Source organism: Meleagris gallopavo, chromosome 3 (genome assembly GCF_000146605.3).
Source record: "Meleagris gallopavo isolate NT-WF06-2002-E0010 breed Aviagen turkey brand Nicholas breeding stock chromosome 3, Turkey_5.1, whole genome shotgun sequence".
Lineage (NCBI taxonomy): Eukaryota > Metazoa > Chordata > Aves > Galliformes > Phasianidae > Meleagris > Meleagris gallopavo.
Window position 1 is genome coordinate 53,251,833 of NC_015013.2, and position 18,759 is coordinate 53,270,591.

Sequence of the window (18,759 nt, forward strand, 5' to 3'; positions counted from 1 at the left end):
GGAAGGCAGGACCAACCCAGAGGAGCTCAGGTGTATGCAATGCACCTGAGTGACAAGGGTAGATCCTGGCTCCCAGACTTCATTTAAGGTTTGGCAGTGGAGGCAAGGGTGTCTTGTAGGAGATTTCTGTGTACAGGAGGCCTTTGGAAGGTAAGCAGTTTCTTTCCTTTGTTTTTCTGCCCCCAGCTGTTGTATTTGAGGAAGCCCTCATTTGCTGTAGCCTAGGATCTTGCTTCTCTGCTGTCATTGCTGTGCTTTCTATCACATTAAAGCCTATTCATAAGTTATTTTAGGTTTTCCCAAGGGAATACTCACATTAGATACTAAACATGTACATCACAATGAAACAGTAGCCTTTATGTTTTAGGAATATTTTAATTTTAAAAAAAGTCTTACATGAATAATGTCAAGAAACATACTGCTTCTAATTATAATGTATGTGGGAAGAAATACAGCAACTTTGTGAAGCATATGTAAAAGTGGACTTTCACAAAATCTTATCTTTTTTTTCATTCAGTTTCACTAGCTTTTCAAGGTATTGAAAATATTTTCTATTTTAGGTGTCAGTTTGAAATCATTTATGACAATAACTGTGTGCCATAATGGACATATATTGTATCAAGTTTCCGTTGCTTTAGAATTCTCATATTATTTCTCATGAAGGTTCACAAATCTTCAGTTTTATTAAAATTTATATAACTTTTAAGCATTAGAATTCAAAATAATAGTGAAAAATAGTCCCCTTTATGGAAAGGGAAAATAAACCAAACCACCTTAACAAAGAGGGGAAAAAAGTAGCATGTTAGGGAATTTGGAGAGAGTAACTGTGTCATTAAAAAGAAGCTGAGAGAGATTTAAGTTGCATATTTGGTTAGTTACTATGGCTATTTACAGTCTTCCAAAGGGAAAACTTTGGCCATGGAGAATTAAATCTGAAACTAAATATTTCATATAGTGGCTTGGATAGCAGACACAAAAATCTACATATACATTAGTTCATTATAGCTTTTACTGTCAGCATCATGTTTCCTGCCTTCCAAGTATTAGGAACTATAGGCCTCACTGGCAAAATCTAGTGTAAAAACCTCCAAAGCTCAATATCCAGAGAGAGCTTTTTGAGATGTCATACAACAACAGCTCTAACATGAAATTCCCATTTATGAAACAATGGCTACCTGATTAACTTTTTCACAGTTACAAAGAAAATAGTTGACATAAAAGAAGCTGCTGCTTCTGATAACGATTAAGTAAAGCTGTTTAGGAAATCTGACTGGTTATCAATGTCAAGTGATTGTTGTCCCATTGATGTTTATGGTACAAACAAAAACAAAAATTCTGCAGAAAGTAGTTCTGACACAAACTCTAATATGAGTGTAAAATGCTAAGGTACTCAAAGTACAGAGGGAAGTGTCTGCACAATGGAAAACAGCGTGGCTAGTGAAGATAGTTCCACATGCATGAGCCTGACACTAAAAGTGCTCAACATGTGTAGAATACAGACATCTAGTCCAGATATCTGAAGTATGGTACACAACTACATGGCTACATGCACAATACAGTGCCTTATGAGAACCAGCTCCAGAAGAGATGATACTTCTATGCAACACAGTGCAATGCATGTAAATATATCAGCCTGAGTTCCCCCAAAATGAGCTCTGTTGTACTGCATGCTTTTTTAGAGTGAGTTAGCTTTGGAGGGGAACGTATCCATCTGGTGCAGATGTCACTCTGAGACTTGCACCAGTTTACTTCTACATCTGAACTCACTGAGGTTTAGCTTCAAATAACTGCAAAGCAAGGTGTGCTGGACCTAGAAATACTATCTTGGTACACTGGTAAAAGTAAACATGGAATATAAAACAAAAATGATGTTGATATGTTATTAAAGAAAAGCAGCCTTAGACGAGACAAAAAAAAAAAGTACCCCATCTCCATTAGAGGCTCAGGCTAATGGAGTTGCCCACACCCTCCCTGCTGACACAGCCCATAAGCACTGAAGTGTCTCTCAGATTAAAATATTACATTCATTTTCCTTTCTCTCTGCTTTGTCCTTTATTTTCCCTGACTTTGAAAGCAATCTCTGAAAATGCAGATGTCAGGTACTTTTTCAGAATGTCACTCCTGTGTGCCAAAGATTTTCAGAAAACCCAACAATAACTGCTGCTATGTAACGATCTTTATTTATATTATAACTTCACAAAAATCTACACTTTGAAGAGAGAAAGAGAGATAAGGATTACGCTCATAGGAGCACAAAAGTATCTTTAAAAATTGGTGGTTTTTTAAATTCTACTGTATTTTATTTTTATTTTTTATTTTCAACTTAGAACGGTTTTGGAGAGAGATCAATAATCTCTCCATTATGACTCTTTTGGAACCAGTACTAGCAAGCCAGTAGATAAAACTATACGAAACATTAATCATTCCATTGTACTTTACCTAAGGCATAAGCACAGAAGGTGGTAAAAGCACTGAACAGCCACACCCAAGTTGGAACACGTCCAGGGCTGGTACCTGAAAAATTGAGCAGTGAGTCAGGGCAGCAGTGGTTGATATCAAAGCACTCCACCAAGACAGACAGATAGACATGAACAAGTTGCCACTGATAAGCCCCCGGTGTCAAAGATAGTGAAATGTTTTGAATGAAATATCAGAAAACTAGTTTATGAAAAATCCTTTTAAAAAAAAAAAAAAGAAGAAAAAAAAGAAAAAGAAAACTGTAGTTTTTAAGCTCTATCACTTTTATTAGTGTAAATATGGGTTTTGTTTATCAGTTTTCCATACAAATCCAAACAGGAGACTTTTTGCCTAGGTCAAAATAGGTAACTCTTTTAGTGTAGGTAACCCTTTTTACTAGGTCAGATATTAGTACATTATTTTTTTTTCCTTTTGATAAGGTGCCTGATAACTTTTAATGAATGCAAAAAGAAAGCTGAATTGGACTGAACCCAAGGTTCTGTCATTTGTCTGTAACCCAAGGCTGCCTTTGCTCTTTTCCGAAATCAATGTTTTTTTCCAAAGGGCATTCTATTTAACTAATTTATAACCCTGTAAGGGCTGCCACAGCAGCCATCCATGTGCAGCCTCCCATCCAGCACCCACATGTGAGCCCTGCACCCAGGACTGCAGGGGGAGGCTGGCACCTGAGGCAAGGCCCCTGACCACCTGCCCCTCAGTGCCTCGCCTTGCCAGCAGGAAAGAGAAGACGGTGCTTCCTGGCTCCTAGCTGCACGTTTTCAAACTGCAGAATGAAAGACAGCTGTCCAGGAAATTAAGACTTTTATTTCTGTGCATGAAATTGGTATACAATATTCAAAAGATTCATTGGATTGCATGAGTGTTTTCAATTCAGAAATGATGGATGCTGTTCTTCTGTGAAGCTAAGAGCAGGCCTGCAAACTACACACAAAAGAACAAACTTTGTCACAAATACTTCATGTTTAGTGTGTTTCCACCCAATGTAATTATCCTGTTGAAAGTTCTATGCTGGATTCTCTACTATTACAGAACTTGGTAATTGTTAGCTTCATTGATTGAAAAGCGAATTTTGAAGTATGAGTATAGGCAACCCAAGCCTCATGACACCTCAGAATTTGATGTTCATACAGGATTATATTTCTACCAAACCTGCTAGCACATCGCTCTTCCCACAGAACTGTTGTAATAAACATACTACAAAAGACTACCTCATGAAATCCAACCACAGACATAAGAAATTAAAAGTGATTTAAAAAATCAAATGCAGTTATTTTGGAACATGAAGTGCTGAAGTGCTAAACTTTCCCCAGGTTGTCTAGTTTAAAGAAAAGCAAACATTTTTATATACCTGTTACCTGGGAGATGCTTGCTACTGGCTGTAGGCTCTTTTTTTCAACAACTGATCTGAGAAGACCAGAACTGAACAATGCCTACGCTCAAGAGCAACTCCAAAGAACTTTCAACTTGGACTCTCATAAGGAGAAAATAAAGATTTGAACTTGGAGTGAGAGAATTTCAGGATACGTTTGTTTAGAAATTTTTTGGGGGGTTCTAGAATAGTGAAAGGATGTAATAATGGAAGGGGAATTCACGCACTCATGGCATGGATTCAGGTATTAGGAAATGTGAAACCAATGAAAACTTTATGAAGAATGTTAGGTTGTTCTTTGAGTGTTCATTAAAATCCTGGCATGCACTTTAAATAAAATGAGATATTATCATAGAGTCAAACAGCATATGCTGAAACCTATATTTAGGGATGAAATTAAGTTTTTTTCCAATAAAAATGATCTAAATTCATAATGCCATGTGTGAGGTCAGACCCTACTATATGTACATTATGGGAATGAGAGGAAGATTCAGTTATCTCTTCCCCCCCATATCATACATAAGCAACTCTGTAATTCTGAAAAAAAAATTACAGTATTAGGATATTTACCCGAAGCAGTGTAGTCCCAGTCATAAAAAGATATTAGGAAATAGTTAACTAAAATCATGACAAATCCAGAGAAGGTGAGCAGGTTTGGAGCAATCCATAAAGGCACTATCTGTTAAAGAGAAAAAGAGAAATCTAAGAAATCAGGTTTCAAATTAGAAGTCCTATTTTGATGAAACGTTTTGTGTTTTCATTAGGAGATGAGAAGCCTGTAAACAACATCAGTAATATTTAGATTTGTGCATGTTTTTCCATTTTTGAATTTACAATTCTGTTTCTGAAGCAATTTATCATCACCTATCATCATTTTTGTCTGATCTTTGAGACTGCAGTGAAAGCTTAATGTAAAAATGTTGTATTTCCTCAATTACATGCTCTCCTTGTTTTCTCCAACACGAGGGAAAGCTTCTCATTGCTCCATATACTATAAACGAAAGAGGCCTGCAGCACCCCAGCGTGGCAATTCAGCATCAACGTGGCAGGGTTTTGTCAGGCTTCTTATTTCCAACTGCGGCAAGGAAATCTCTTCTGTAGTATGCTAATAATTCCCAACTCAGAATAGCAACAAAATCAGACACTTCTAGGTTCAGAACAACTCTGTATTACAAATAGCTCGCTTACTTCTCCAGACAGTAACTTTCTGTAGGATCTCCATCTTTAGCTATAAATTATAAACATTACATTAATTCTTTTTACTTTGTGGAGTGCAGAAACAGACTCTGCTTCCTCCTAAGCCAGTAATTCTTTGTCCCATTAACCCTTTTCAACCATTCATCTCCTGTGGCTTTAAGGTATTCTTTATCCTGCCACAGGGGCACTTTCTGGTAATGCGCTTTCCAAATCGCCCTTTTGCTTCAAAATGTTTTCTGAAGTTGCATACACAGCTCCTGCATTATTTTTAGACAGAAAATATGGGCACAAATATTGTTCAAACAGCAGCCACTGATACATGCAAAATATAAAAATACTGGAGGATTATAATCAAATCCTCTGGACTGTTTTAGGACTGGAAATGTATATGAAGATGGACTTAAACACTGTAACATATTAGAAAACAGTATAAATATTGTAGAAAAAGGAGTAGAATAATTTAATACACTTACATTGTTTTGAAATCTTACTTGTTAATTTGTTTGGAATAGGTAAACAAACGGATGGATAAATAGATACTAATTTATACACATTTTATATTTCCTCTATCCTAAAAATTGTATATAAAAATAAGAATGTTGGACAGATTAATCATCAGGATTAGATCCTTGCTTTGCTAGTACTGTACAACCGAGGAATAACTTTCCAGATATTCAGTACAACTGATAATGTGCACTGTAAACTCAAAACTCAAATGAAATTTTCTGAATACTTTTCAACTATGTGTCTTCATTGCTTTATTTAATAACGGTGGAAAAATATTAAATCTGATAGCTGCATTCTTTACTACTAGGATTTTGTCACTAATTTTAAAATACTGTATGTCAGATCTTACAGTAATTGAAGTACATAATGTAATGCACACAGTTGCTACGCAGATCTATGCTTATATCATTCTGAATTTCTGAAACCCCAATTCGAAATCCCTCAGAACAATTGACGGCAAACGTTTGCTGAAATTCCTCTCAGGGAACTCCCAAGGAAGAGTAAAGCAGCTGCATGCTCTGGGTGTAGTGACAGACCACGCCTCCTTCTTTCTGTATAGGGGATGCAGAACCATAAAATCACTAAAGCCCTAAGACCACCCAGTCCAACCATCAGCCCACCCTCACCATGCCCACTAACCACATCCCTCAGTGCCACATCCACACGGTTCATGAACGCGTCCAGGATGATGACTCCACCACCTCACTGGGCAGCCTGTGCCACTGCCTCACTGCTCTTTCTGAGAAGAAATTTTTCCTAATATCCAACCTGAACTTTCTCTGATGCAACTTAAAGTCATTTTCTCTCATCCTATTGAAACTTACTAAGATAGAGGTTTTGGTACAAATTTGGTACAAATACAAACCTGTATTTTAGGGATTGCACAGTGGTACAGGTACGTACAATCCTTTGGCTAGCAGATGTGCAATGAAAAACAGTTACAGGACTTCTGTCCTTAGGAAAAGATCCCTTCCCCTGATTACAGTCACTGTTTCAATCCTTTACTGACCTAAACTGCCCGTGTATTTGGAAAATATTCCAGATGCAAAATCTCTTTTGTTGTATTCAATGTCCCTTATTCTTTTGTCAAGTATTGCACTACCATTGTCCTATTTCATAAATTGTAAATTAAAGGGTAATAAAGAATAACTTCACAAATACATTGGAAAAACAAAGCCTGACTTCACTAGCGCTGTAGTATACTAATTAAGGACACCTTTGAATCTTTACTGTCTAATTAACAGACAGCAGAAAGCTAACACATCCATGCACTACATGATTAATACAGCTGGAGGCTCCACTGGGAAGAATCACATCTGCTCTCTTGCAAAACCATTCCATACTTCAGCCTTTTAAGAAACCTACTTCTACAAAATACTGATGCCTGTTTTAACGGGCTCACAGTCACTCATGCTAAAAGCCTTAATACAAACAACAAATATTTTAATATAATTGATTGCCTATTTGGATAATGAATTGTGAAGTACCTGTATTTCTATAAGGCTCTGTTCAAACTTGAGATATTCCTTAAGTAGGTCACCTGAGACCACAAGAATTCTACTCATGCACAGTTCTAATAATAAAATCAAAGTTCATAAAGGGACCTGGGGAGGTGGTTAATTGACTTCAGTGGAGATGACATACACCTGTGTATCCTACTGAGACTTCCTTCTTTTATTGTTCCCACACAGACGTGACTCCTCATGAATACAAACGCAGGAAGAAGAGTGCAGTAGCCAAGTAATGCTGCCTATTATCTGCCAGACAGCATGTGATGGTTATTTATTATAAAACACAAATCTTAATTAAAGGCATAAGAATCATGCAATGGATTGAATAATTTCTAAGAAGAAATGTCTACAGTTGCATAATCAGAATAATTTTAAATAACCTGTAGAAAAAGTTAATTGTTAATCTATAGTTTCACACAGGTCATACTGTTGTTTTATGTGGTGGAAAATCTGCTACAGGCAGCAACTCTACAGCCTTGGTTCTGCACTCCTACCTCCCACTTTCAGCCCTGTTCTCAGCTTTGGTTTCTATTCTGAACAAAATCATGCTCAGCTAGCATACAAGGAGGTTGAAGGTATCTGAAGAAGTCAAACTTTTCAAAGGACCTATTGCCCTGTGCTCAGTGAGTATGACAAACAATGCACTGCCTTCCTTCCAGGAAAACTCTCATGGCAGGATGATTGGAACTAGATGATCTTTGAGGACCTAAGCCATTCTATGATTCTGTGATTCTATTATTCTAAAACTCTGCAGCTGCCAGAAGAACTCAGCTCCAAGGGAGATTTATCTCTGTGGCACTCTTCTTTCAGTCTGACAGCAGTGGCACACTCGTGGATCCCTCAGAGCGCAGAGCAGACATGCAGCAAAACCTCTGCTCATCTCCTGCATGGGACTCAGAGTGGGGGTCTCTCACTGTTTGTCCCCACATTATGATGGAAATGAAAACAAATTTCTCATAATTGAATCATTGAATTCAGTTTCCCATCTTGGAATTTCTTTCATATCGGCTCCAGTTATTTTCTAATTCTGAAGTTAGGATGTACAAAGTGTTTTATAAAATTACATTGAGGTAATGCGCAAGAGATTATAATTTTCTGCTACATTGAGCATCGGCAACAGCTGGATTGTAAAATCGAAATATGGCAGATTCTGACCACATGCATACATTTTCTTGCATATACATTTCCTTTCAAGTCTACTCCAATTCAAAGATTTCCATTTCAGAGACAGATGCAGCGGTCTCTGCTTCCTTGAAGATCAATAAAGTTTACGATTATTGAGATCTCCAACCTCTGCTTTTGCCAACAACAGCAAAACTAATTGTGAGCAGCTTTATATTTAAGAACTGAAGATCATAATGCATTCAAGAGATGCCATTTCCCAATCGTTATGGTGATCATGGTAACTGCTCTCATTTTCAGCTTCTTAGAGAAACGTCTGGCTCCCTGGAGCAAGTACCCAGGGGAGAAAATGAGACAGCACTTGCATAAAATCACTTGCACAGCAGAGATTCAGTCATGCTGTTGTTAGGTGGCATATGCTGAACAAAAATAATGTGTACCACTTAAACCCTTTAATGCCTGCAAGGCTGTTTAATGAAAGATGTAACAGAAACTGATGATTTTTGCATAATGGTAAAGAAAACGATACAACCCTTGCTTTTACTAAAAAAAAAAAACACCTCTAAATCCAAACATATTCATCCTAAATATAGCTATATATCCAGTACAGTGGGTTCTTTCATATACATGTCCTAACTTCAGCTTTACTGATCAGTATGTATCCTTAAATGAAAATACTACATGTATTTAAAACAAATTCTTTCATTATTGTGTGATATTTCTGTTTAATAAGACTCTTACCTTAATGATTTTGTTCCAGATGGGCTGCATAACATACACTGATAAAGGATTTGTATCCACAGCACTGTACTGTGAGGAAAAAAGCAAAGATGTAAAACGAAGCACTGAACAATACATAGTTTTCTATCACTGGATACCATTCAGCATCTAAGAAAAATAGTACTGGGTGTGACTGGTGCAAATTTATTTTATACTGATGACCCATCTTAAAGCTTGAATTTAGTTTGAAAGCACTGACCTGGTTTACATTTATCTTGCAGGTATCTCTATGTTCAAACAGAAAGGTTTGGGCTGATGAAATAGCAAACAATTCTGTAGTCGCATTTTACTTTTAAACTCTTTATCATTTTACAAGCTGTCCTATAACACTTTGCATTTGTAATGTATTTTTGATTTAATATCTTTTGATTGATAATTAGCGAGCTCATAAACAGGAGGGAGAACAACTTTTTACATAGTCAGATAGTGATAGGATGGGGGGAATGCCTTTAAGCTGAAGGAGGGGAGATTTACGTTAGATGCTAGCGAGAAATATTTCACTCAGAGGGCAGTGAGGCGCTGGCACAGCTGTCCAGAGAAGCTGTGCTGTCCCATCCCTAGAGGCACTCACAACCAGGTTGGATGGGGTCTTGGTCAGCTGAGCTGCTAGGAGGCAGCCCTGCACATGGCAGAGGGTTGGAGCTGGATTGGGCTTTAAGGTCCCTTCCAACCAAACCATTCTGTGATTCCATGACATTACCATTCCCTACCAAGTTCTCAAGCACCTTTCACAGTGGAGGAAGTTAGTAGTCATGGGAATGAATGTGTAATTCTTCCAGAAATTCATGGACTTCGGAAGGTCATATACATGGAGTGTGCAGTTAGCATGATGCATGAGATGTGCAAAAAGATTCTTGTATCCAAAAGCAGCTTTGCTAAACATTGTATGAGTGCAGTGAGGATGACTCATTAGGCCATAACTTGTTGAAGGTTTTCGCATACAAAGAAGTTAATGATGGAGATGTTTTCATTTCACCTAGCTTTAACTAATAGCTAGTTGCACATTCTCTCTATAGCTCATTTTTCTACTGTCTAAGCCAGCTATGCTCAGGATGAGCCCACATTCTGGAAGCACCTGTTTCAATTCATTAATTCTCAAAGGAGCCTAGACACTTATCATAAACTTAGGCACCTTTTAGGTGACAGAGGTCTGGCGATATTCATCTCCATCTCAGTATCCTCACTTTCTAAGCCTTACTACACACACTTTACCCACGCATCTGAGCAATCAAAGAGCTTTCAGTGCATAAGTGCAAGCAGGACAAAAGATTTGTGCAGCATGGCTCCTTTTTAATTCATGACTTCTAGTCAAATCTTTCTGAGCTCTTGAGGCTACAAAGGGCTTTACCACATTTCCTTTTCTATCTGCATACGAAGGATATATTTTAATTATTTTCTGGACAATAGAGAACACGTACCTAATTATTTTAAAATTTGTGCTTCTTTATCACAGGCAATAAATATAGAGCACTTGTAAAATTATTAGAACACAGCTACATGTTGTGAATGCAGAAGGGTAAATATCTATCAGGTGCTGGTCAGACAGGGCAGAATAACTTTCTACTGGGAATAAAATGTACAGTTTAATGAAGTGTACATCACTGATTTTTTTTTTTCTAAAAATATGTAGAGGTGGAAAACATAAAGCTAATGAAAAAAATGGTTTATTTGTAATATTATTCATCAGTTTTTAATTACACCCCAGTCTTCCAGTTCCAGAAAATTATACCATCAACAGCTTCTTCTTTTTTTTTTTTCTTTTTTTGGTCAAAATATATATATTAAAATTCATAAAAGCATTGCATTTGCAAAATTACTTCACAGGTTAAACTGAGTTCTTACTGTTATGTATGATCTGCAGCTCCATATACAGTATTTTATACTGTATCTTTCAAACCTTTGTTATTACGACTGATTGATCTTTTGATAGTACATGCAGCCTAGTCTGAACCAGCCATGCACTTTGCCTATATTAACACCAGAAATAACAGTAATACAAAGCCATAAAAATCCTTACGCTAATAGAATAGTCAGGTGGTGATTAATTCAGATGAGAATGGAGGAAATCCTCTGAAAATAGGGAGAAAAAATTGAAGTATTCATTAGCACTATTGAGGCACGTGTTTCCTTACTACAGATGTTATTCAAAGACTACTTGAGGTATGTGACAACTTACTGACCAGCAAGCTCTGTTAATTCAAACATGCCTAGATAAGAAGGCACAGTATGTCACCTCAGCTCCTGATCCTTCTGTTTTGACTTTCTCCTCTTCACCTCAGCCCTTCAAAGCCAAGAATAACATCATTCAATCCTTGCTAAACAACAGCAGCAAAATGAGGCTTTCTACCTAAGGTATGCACTGGCTTTCCTGAACAACTACTTGTTCCCAGGAGGAGACTAGGGAAAATAGTCTCATTTATTTGGAACTATTTTTTTGCTCTTACATAGATATATTTTGGAAAACATGCGACATGGTGAAATTTTTGTTTGCTTGATGGTTTCCAAAGTCAAGTAAACAAAAAATCAAAATAATCTTTGTTTGTTACTAAAAAAACATGAGGATTACGACCAGGTTATATCACTAGAGACATTCCGAAAACCCTCACACTGATCTTCCTTCCATCTGAAGATGAGCCACAGTCCTCTGGGAAGGAAAAGAGCATTAAGGAGATGTGAAGAAGAACAGAAAGTTGCTCTTCCCTCATTCAGTAATTTCTTCTAGTCAGATGAAAGGAAATGCACATGGAAAAAAATATGCTTGAGTTTTCTCTCATGGCAAAACTAATACTTAAATAAAATCTGCTACACAGTTTAACACTTGCTTCAAAGAATCTACTAATCTCAAGATCATTAAATCCTCAGCAGTTTAATGTTCGCAGTTTTTCAGAAAAGCAAACTACTTGGTAAAACATCCATATTATAATGAATGAACATTAACATGAGAGTGCACCAGAACTTTATTTGAAAATAGTGCTGCAATTTGCCATTGCATAACTCTGCCATTTTCTGGGCACGCACTTACACTAAAAGACCAAAGTGGAAGACAAGGCTGCTGGAGGTGTTTAAGTGCAAGGGTAAGCCAACTACTAAGCACTCCTCAGCAACCCCTTCCTACACTAGATAGGGGGTTCTGGTTGTCCTTTTACTTATATCAAGAAGAAGGACTTGGAATTATCGGAAGGTTTTACTAATCATTACATAAAGAAAGCTACAATAATTGGGAGGGAATGGCAGTAGGAGGAGAACAGGAAAAGTGGCATTATCCATCTCTATCTCCTAGGCTCAGAAATGCTTACTGTGTATTTTAAAATAGCTGATGTCTCCTTGAAAGATATCTGCTTTCCCTCTCAGTGTTAGGAATGGCTTCTGTCAGAGCTAGAAGTGAGGACAATACAAACAGCAGGCAGGATGCACAGACAGCAATGCACACAGACACACATGTATACAACACACGTAAGATGTGCTCTCACTGAGCTCCTGCAGGCTGACCTCTGCTCAGCACAGCATTGAGACCTGGGTGTTCAGGGGGTCAGGTGAGAGAATGGAGGTTTGAGCAGTAGGAAATGTAAGAGTATGTAACGAAAAGTAAGCAGGAAAAATGAGAGAAAAGACAATGAGCAGAAGCAAAGTTAGGCAACACAGAGAAAGAAGAGATGAGCAAACAAGAGACAACCTGCCCAGAACAGAAGAGAAGAGGCAGATCATCAGTGGGTCAAAAGCAGCCTCCATGACCAAGGTCTGAACTGCTGAACACAAGACAAATGTTACCTTCTGGCTGTCATCCTCACAGCTTAGCAATGCCTCCAGCTGTTACCAGCTGGTCACATCCACACCTCACCACATTTGGTGGAGGGGTCTGAGGCCTTGTTATCTGTACAACTCATACCTCATTAGCATTGAGTCTGTTTCAGTACTACAGGATCTGAAACAACCTGGAGACTGTCTTGTAACCCAGAGTGAACCTTCAAAGATCCAAACGTGCAGATCGGTATAGGGATGAAGAATGGTGAAAGCCACATAATGGTGCAAAACACCTACAGGATGGACTATTTCCAAAACAAAATCTTACTACAGCCTTGCAGAGAAAAATGGAAAAGAAAAGAGAATGGGGGAGTGAGCTAACCATTAATCAGAGCAGAGAGTTGGATCTTCACTTGGCTTCCTGGCCCTCTCCAGCACTGCACTACAGAAGCATCCCAAGAATAGAATTTGAAATGAAGAAAAGAACATAAAGCATGTCTACACAAACTTCAGAGTCAGGAAAGAAAGTAAGCTGAACACATGTAGCTGTATTTACTGCAGGGAGATAGTTATTTCAGTTCAAGCTGGTCTTTAAGCTAACAGACAAATTATATTACTCCAGATTGCACCATACTGTGCAATGCAGCCACATCCATTCAGAGATACAGAGCAAAACTGAAGTTGAACTGTTTACATTTGAATTCCTAGTATCATCATGACCCCATAGGTATTGATTTCATCTTAACAGCAACAAATATTCTTGTTTATCTTCCTACCTTCAAATCACCCGCTTCAACCATTAAAATATGCAGTAATTTTGTGATTTATCACAGGTCTTATTATCCCCAATGGACATTTTGCAAGACTGAGGCACAGATGAGCAGTGATTCACTCTAAGAGTATCTAGCGAAGGGTACAGACACAATATTATTAAAAGGATCATGTTTACAGATACCATTTAATTATAAACAATACCAGTACCAGTGTATTCAAATAAATCACCCAAATTAGCTCAACGTTGTACTTGAACTCACTTTTGCAGAAGGAAATAAACAAAAACATCCAGAATGAAAAGGCTGCAAAAAATTATTTCCCAGACTAACGTTTAAAACAACTAAATATCAGGGAGTGATCACGGTTTAGGTTGCAATATATCAAATACGTGGTTCTGTGATCCTTCTAACATTTCATGTGTGATTAGATGCCTCCAGAGGAAGAATACACAAGCTGTTCCCACAGAGAAAAGATGAGAACAGTTGAACAACTACACAAGAACATCCTGCAAGCAAACACAGCCACCTCAGGCACACTTGCAACTTCAGAGAGCTCAGTAGCAATTCTCATTTCTGGCAAGTTATTTCATGATTATGTAATACAAACTTTCTCCCGTTGGTAATTTATACTTTTGTAACCACAAAAAAAAATTAAAGAAAACACTTAAATATTGAAACATCTGGGAACAATCTTCTATCCACCTTTCAGATTCCTGTAATGTACTGAACACAAGGACTTTTAATTTTACTTTATATGTCTTCTTACAGGCTTGTAGATACTACAGGTTTGGGGTTTAAACAGAATCTTCACGAAGGGAAAGATGAGAAGTAAACTGTAAGACAACAAAACACAGCTACACAACATTGTGGATACCAAATAAATCCCAAGTGTTCAGCAGTTTAAAAGTGCTGATGCATTCCAAAACACAACTCTGGCACTTTTAATAATGAAGTTCCTTTCTGTTATACCATCATTTAGTTAATTATTCATAAGTAAATGACTTGGATTTTTTTATGTCCCTTTGCTTAGTTTGGACTAGCACATCCATGTATCTATATTTTTATTAGGTCACCAGGAGGTATAAGCCTCTAAGACATCTAGGGCTGAAGCCTACAGCAGAGTGGAAACAGAAGAAAAGAGTTTGTAACTGAGCCTGGAGAAGAGCAGAGGGTGGAGAGCATCCAGTTGCACCCTTGAATACAAATGATTGTCCTCTGACTTTCTCTCCTTCAATTCCATTGCACACTCACAGTCAGGAAACCTGATCACGTTAAAGTACTCCTAGAAAAATATTCAAAGTCCAATGTGATGATTTGGACACCTTGGCAAATTCTGATTAATATTATTAAGTTGTTAGGAAGTTGTTATTATGCAAACCACTGTGCTATGGTTACTTCTTTGTAGATGTTTACTCATCATTCAGGCATCCCTCCCCATTTCCAGGAACGCCGTCGCGGACTGTAGGCCACACACCACACATTCCATGAGGCTGTGGGGCACGTGAAGCTGTAGGGCAAGGTAGGCTGCTCCAAAGGAGTCGTGCCTGCTAGTGGCTTTTCATCTTGCCTGCAAAGCAGTGCCACTGCCCCAAGATCACAGGTAAATCAGCTCACAAAGGACCTCAGGAGGTCAGTACTGAGGGGCTGTGGTTAGCTGTGTCCAGAGCTAGCTCATCTCAGGCCAAACAAGCTCCAATTTTGCAGCTTCTTCTCACAGAGAAACAGCTCCAGCCTCAGCCATCTTGGAGGTCCTTCACTGAACTTGCTCTGGTTTGTTGATGCCTTCCCTGTATTGAGGGACTCAAAACTGGATGCGGTATTCTAGATATGACCTAACAAATGCCAATTAAAGGGACATAATTACTTCTCTTGTGCCATATTACTGTTAATACAACTTAGGATGCTCCTAATCTTCTTTGCTTTCAAGGCTCATATCAACTTTCTGCTTCCCACAGCCCCATTTGTCAGGAGCAAGAGGCTAATGGCCTCATCTGTTGACTGGCTCTCTTGAAACGTGGGATCTGTGAGAGACATCAGAGCCACTTTTCTGCTGAGAGAGTACATCTGGGGGCAAGAAGAAGAAATGTGCTGGCCCCAAGAGTTAAGATCTTGCTCAATATGTGAGAATAGATAGATGTGATTCATTGTTGGTAGGAATGTTAGTGCTCGAAGCAGAGAGAAGTGGAGAGGGATAATGCTGGAAGTCAGCAATACCTTTCAGTCAACAGCAGTTATATTAAGGGTGCTGCCTAACTTATCCTCAGGAAAAGAGTTTGTGTAATGGAACATGTCCAAATACATTAATGAAGAAAGATGACAGAAAAGGACACAGAATACTGAGCAAGGGATAACAGAAGGCAGATGCAAGTTTGTATAGGAACTGTTGAGTCACGGCTTGAATCACTGATTGATCACCTGAGGCAAGGACTGAGTCAGCCCTGGGAGCACAGGTGAAGGCGATTCACCTTTATGACAGCGGAGACTGGCTCTACCTCTCCTAGACCCCATTTAAGGGCTGACTGCCACTAGGGAAGGATCTCTTTCTGGAGATTCCTTCTTTTGGAGTTTTCTACTGTGAGCCTAGGACACAGGTGAGCATTTCATTTCTGATTGTCTTTTTCCACCAGGACAATCTTTCTAACTATATACCAGTAAAATACCATCCTAACCTGTGGTACCTAACCAGGATTGGTATTTTACAGGTATATAGTTAGAAAGATTGTCCTGGTGGAAAAAGACAATCAGAAATGAAATGCTCACCTGTGTCCTAGGCTCTTCTAACTGTACATCTGTTAATTGCATGCAAATTTACTGTTGTAAAGTTAGAGGCTGGCCTAGTCTAGCAAAAAACATAAACCCTGTTAAAAAGCAAGACTTGTCCACTCTCAAGGAATGCACAAGAAGAACCTTACCCATCCATATTCTAAGGAGTTCTAACATGACAAGGAAGTCAATTAGTATGTGGGTTTTTGTTCATTTGTTTGGTTTTGTTTTGCTTGCTATATCTCTTTGTGTATATGTACAAACACTTGTGTTGTACAAACAGTAGCCAGAACTCTCATCTAGAGAGAGCTCTGACTGGCCGTGCACCCAAACTTCTGGACAGCCCAAAGAAACTGCTTTAGTCCCAGAAGAGTAGGCAAATAAAACTGGGTTGCAGTTAGCATGAAGGATGCTGAACAGGAGTTCTGTACCATGTGTGCTAAGTAAGCAGTCATGTGATCAAGAATCTTGATGCTTAAAAGAGAGGCAGTATTTCACAGAAAGATGCAAAAATTCAATTCCTCCTTCTATGACACGATCCTGACAAAAGAAAGCAGATTATAATAATAACAAAAAACCCAGATCATTTACATCCTATTCACAGATTCACCTTTACAGTTAGTCTTCTGTTAAAATGTGGATTAAAAAAAAATAAATCCAAATACATATGAATACATAAATGTGCATATTCTTGCATATCCCATACATAAGAATCCAGTAAGTATTTTAGAGTACTAACATCTCTTGATAAAGCAATAGAAAAAAAATATATTATTTACATTTTATGAGACTCGAGGCATACAGTTTTATCTAGAACATATCCAAAAAGTGATCTAATGAATGGAAAATCTTCATAAATTTATGAGTGAAATTCAGCACCTGAAAACAGGTACAATTACACCATCACTGGGAAAAGTCCTGCGGCTGGTAATATCAAATACAACATCTTTATGATGTAATTTCATTATGTTGCTGACTCATTAGTGTTAATATTTGATATGTATCATGATTGCAGAGCACTTGATACACTACATTATGATGTCAGCTACTATTACAATAGGATGAGGAATAAGAAATGAGAGGCATACTGTAGTTCATGGCCCATGGCCCTTCTAGACATGCACACAGTGAGAGAAAACATAAAGCTAATAGGGAAAAAAAAAAAAAAAGTTTATTTGACATATTATTCATCAGTTTTTAATTACACCCCAGCCTTCCAGTTCAAAAAATCACGGAATCCCAGAATGGTTGAGGCTGGCAGGACCCTCTCTGTTCCATCAGGGACACCAGAGCAGGGGCCCAGGCCCACGTCCAGGCAGCTGCTGAAGGTCTCTGAGGAGCTGAGCCCACACCCAGCCTCTGGGCAGCCTGTGCCAGTGCTCCATCACCTGCACAGCACAGAAATGCTCCTGGTGTTCTGAGGGAACATCCTGTGTTCCAGTTTGTATCAGTTGCCTATTGTCCTGGCTCTGGGCACCACCAAGAAGAGCCTGGCTCTGAACTCTTTGCAGATTTTTATATATCTTAAGATCTCTCCTTAAGTCTTCCCTTATCCAGCCTGAATGGGTCCAGCTCTAAGCCCCTCCTATTGGGAGAGATGCTTCAGTCCCTTTGTGATCCTACACCGGGCCCTTTCCAGTATGTCCAGGTCTTGTGCTTCTGGTACTTAAAGCAGAATTTCTTTTCAGCCAATGTGAGCAGAACCCATTGTTTCTCAATCTCCTAGTTACAGAGGTAGCCTATAAAGGTTTAAAAGAAATCCAATCTTCTATTTTTTCACATCAGTCCAATCCTGGATTTAAACAAAGTAACTCGCTAGAAGATACTGAACACACTTTGCTCTTCTCTTGGCATGAGAGAAACAATCCAACCTTGAAACATGATGATCAGACCTGATACTGTTTCTCTAGCCCACCAAACTGAGGGGAGGTAAGCTGAGAGGTCACGCAGCCCTGCGCTTCCACCTACTGCAGGATCACATTTGTTCAGGGAGCAGATCAAGTTACTGTGAGGTGATGAGCTCTACCTTCCAATTGCTTGTGATAAATTACAATGCTGGTGAACTAATATAAAACACACTAGCCAAAACTTGCCTGAGAAAGTTGTAAGCAGCTGGTTTGTAACACTCTAAGCACTGGATTTTACATCCTTGATAGGGAAAGGGAACGATTTCTTAAGACTGGTGAAATGGTTACACAATCTCCCCCAGAACCTGCTGTTACAGTGCTTGGCTGCCCTTATCATCAGCACTGACATAGCACCCAACTTACGTTTGTCTTTGTGCAGCCAAAGCTGGTGTATTATCTTTCTTTAAAAGGGCATGTACGAAGACTATCTGGCTGGTATTCTCCTAATCTGAGTGTATTATGACTGCTTCTCTCAGCTTGCATTTTCTGAGAGTCTTAAACATTTTAAAGCCATTTTTTTGGACTGAAATTGTGTGCCAAAGCAGGTAGGGTGCATTATTCCATCCGATACCCAAGTGGTACCTCAAGGACAGCAGTATATGCAGCCCGTT

The 18,759-nt window shown here is 38.6% G+C and overlaps 1 protein-coding gene across 1 annotated transcript in view; it reads right to left on the bottom strand.

Moving 5' to 3' along the window:
- LOC100546243 (ethanolaminephosphotransferase 1-like) overlaps nucleotides 1-9,155 on the bottom strand; it is a 35,984-nt gene extending 26,829 nt beyond the window's left edge. Inside the window, exons 1-3 of the mRNA XM_031552858.1 lie at nucleotides 8,926-9,155; nucleotides 4,418-4,526; nucleotides 2,440-2,514 (exon numbers count right to left, since the gene is read on the bottom strand). Coding sequence (XP_031408718.1) covers nucleotides 2,440-2,514; nucleotides 4,418-4,526; nucleotides 8,926-9,042 — 301 coding nt within the window. The 5' untranslated portion in view covers nucleotides 9,043-9,155. The remainder of the gene's footprint in view (nucleotides 1-2,439; nucleotides 2,515-4,417; nucleotides 4,527-8,925) is intronic.
- Between the last annotated feature and the right edge of the window lie 9,604 nt (nucleotides 9,156-18,759).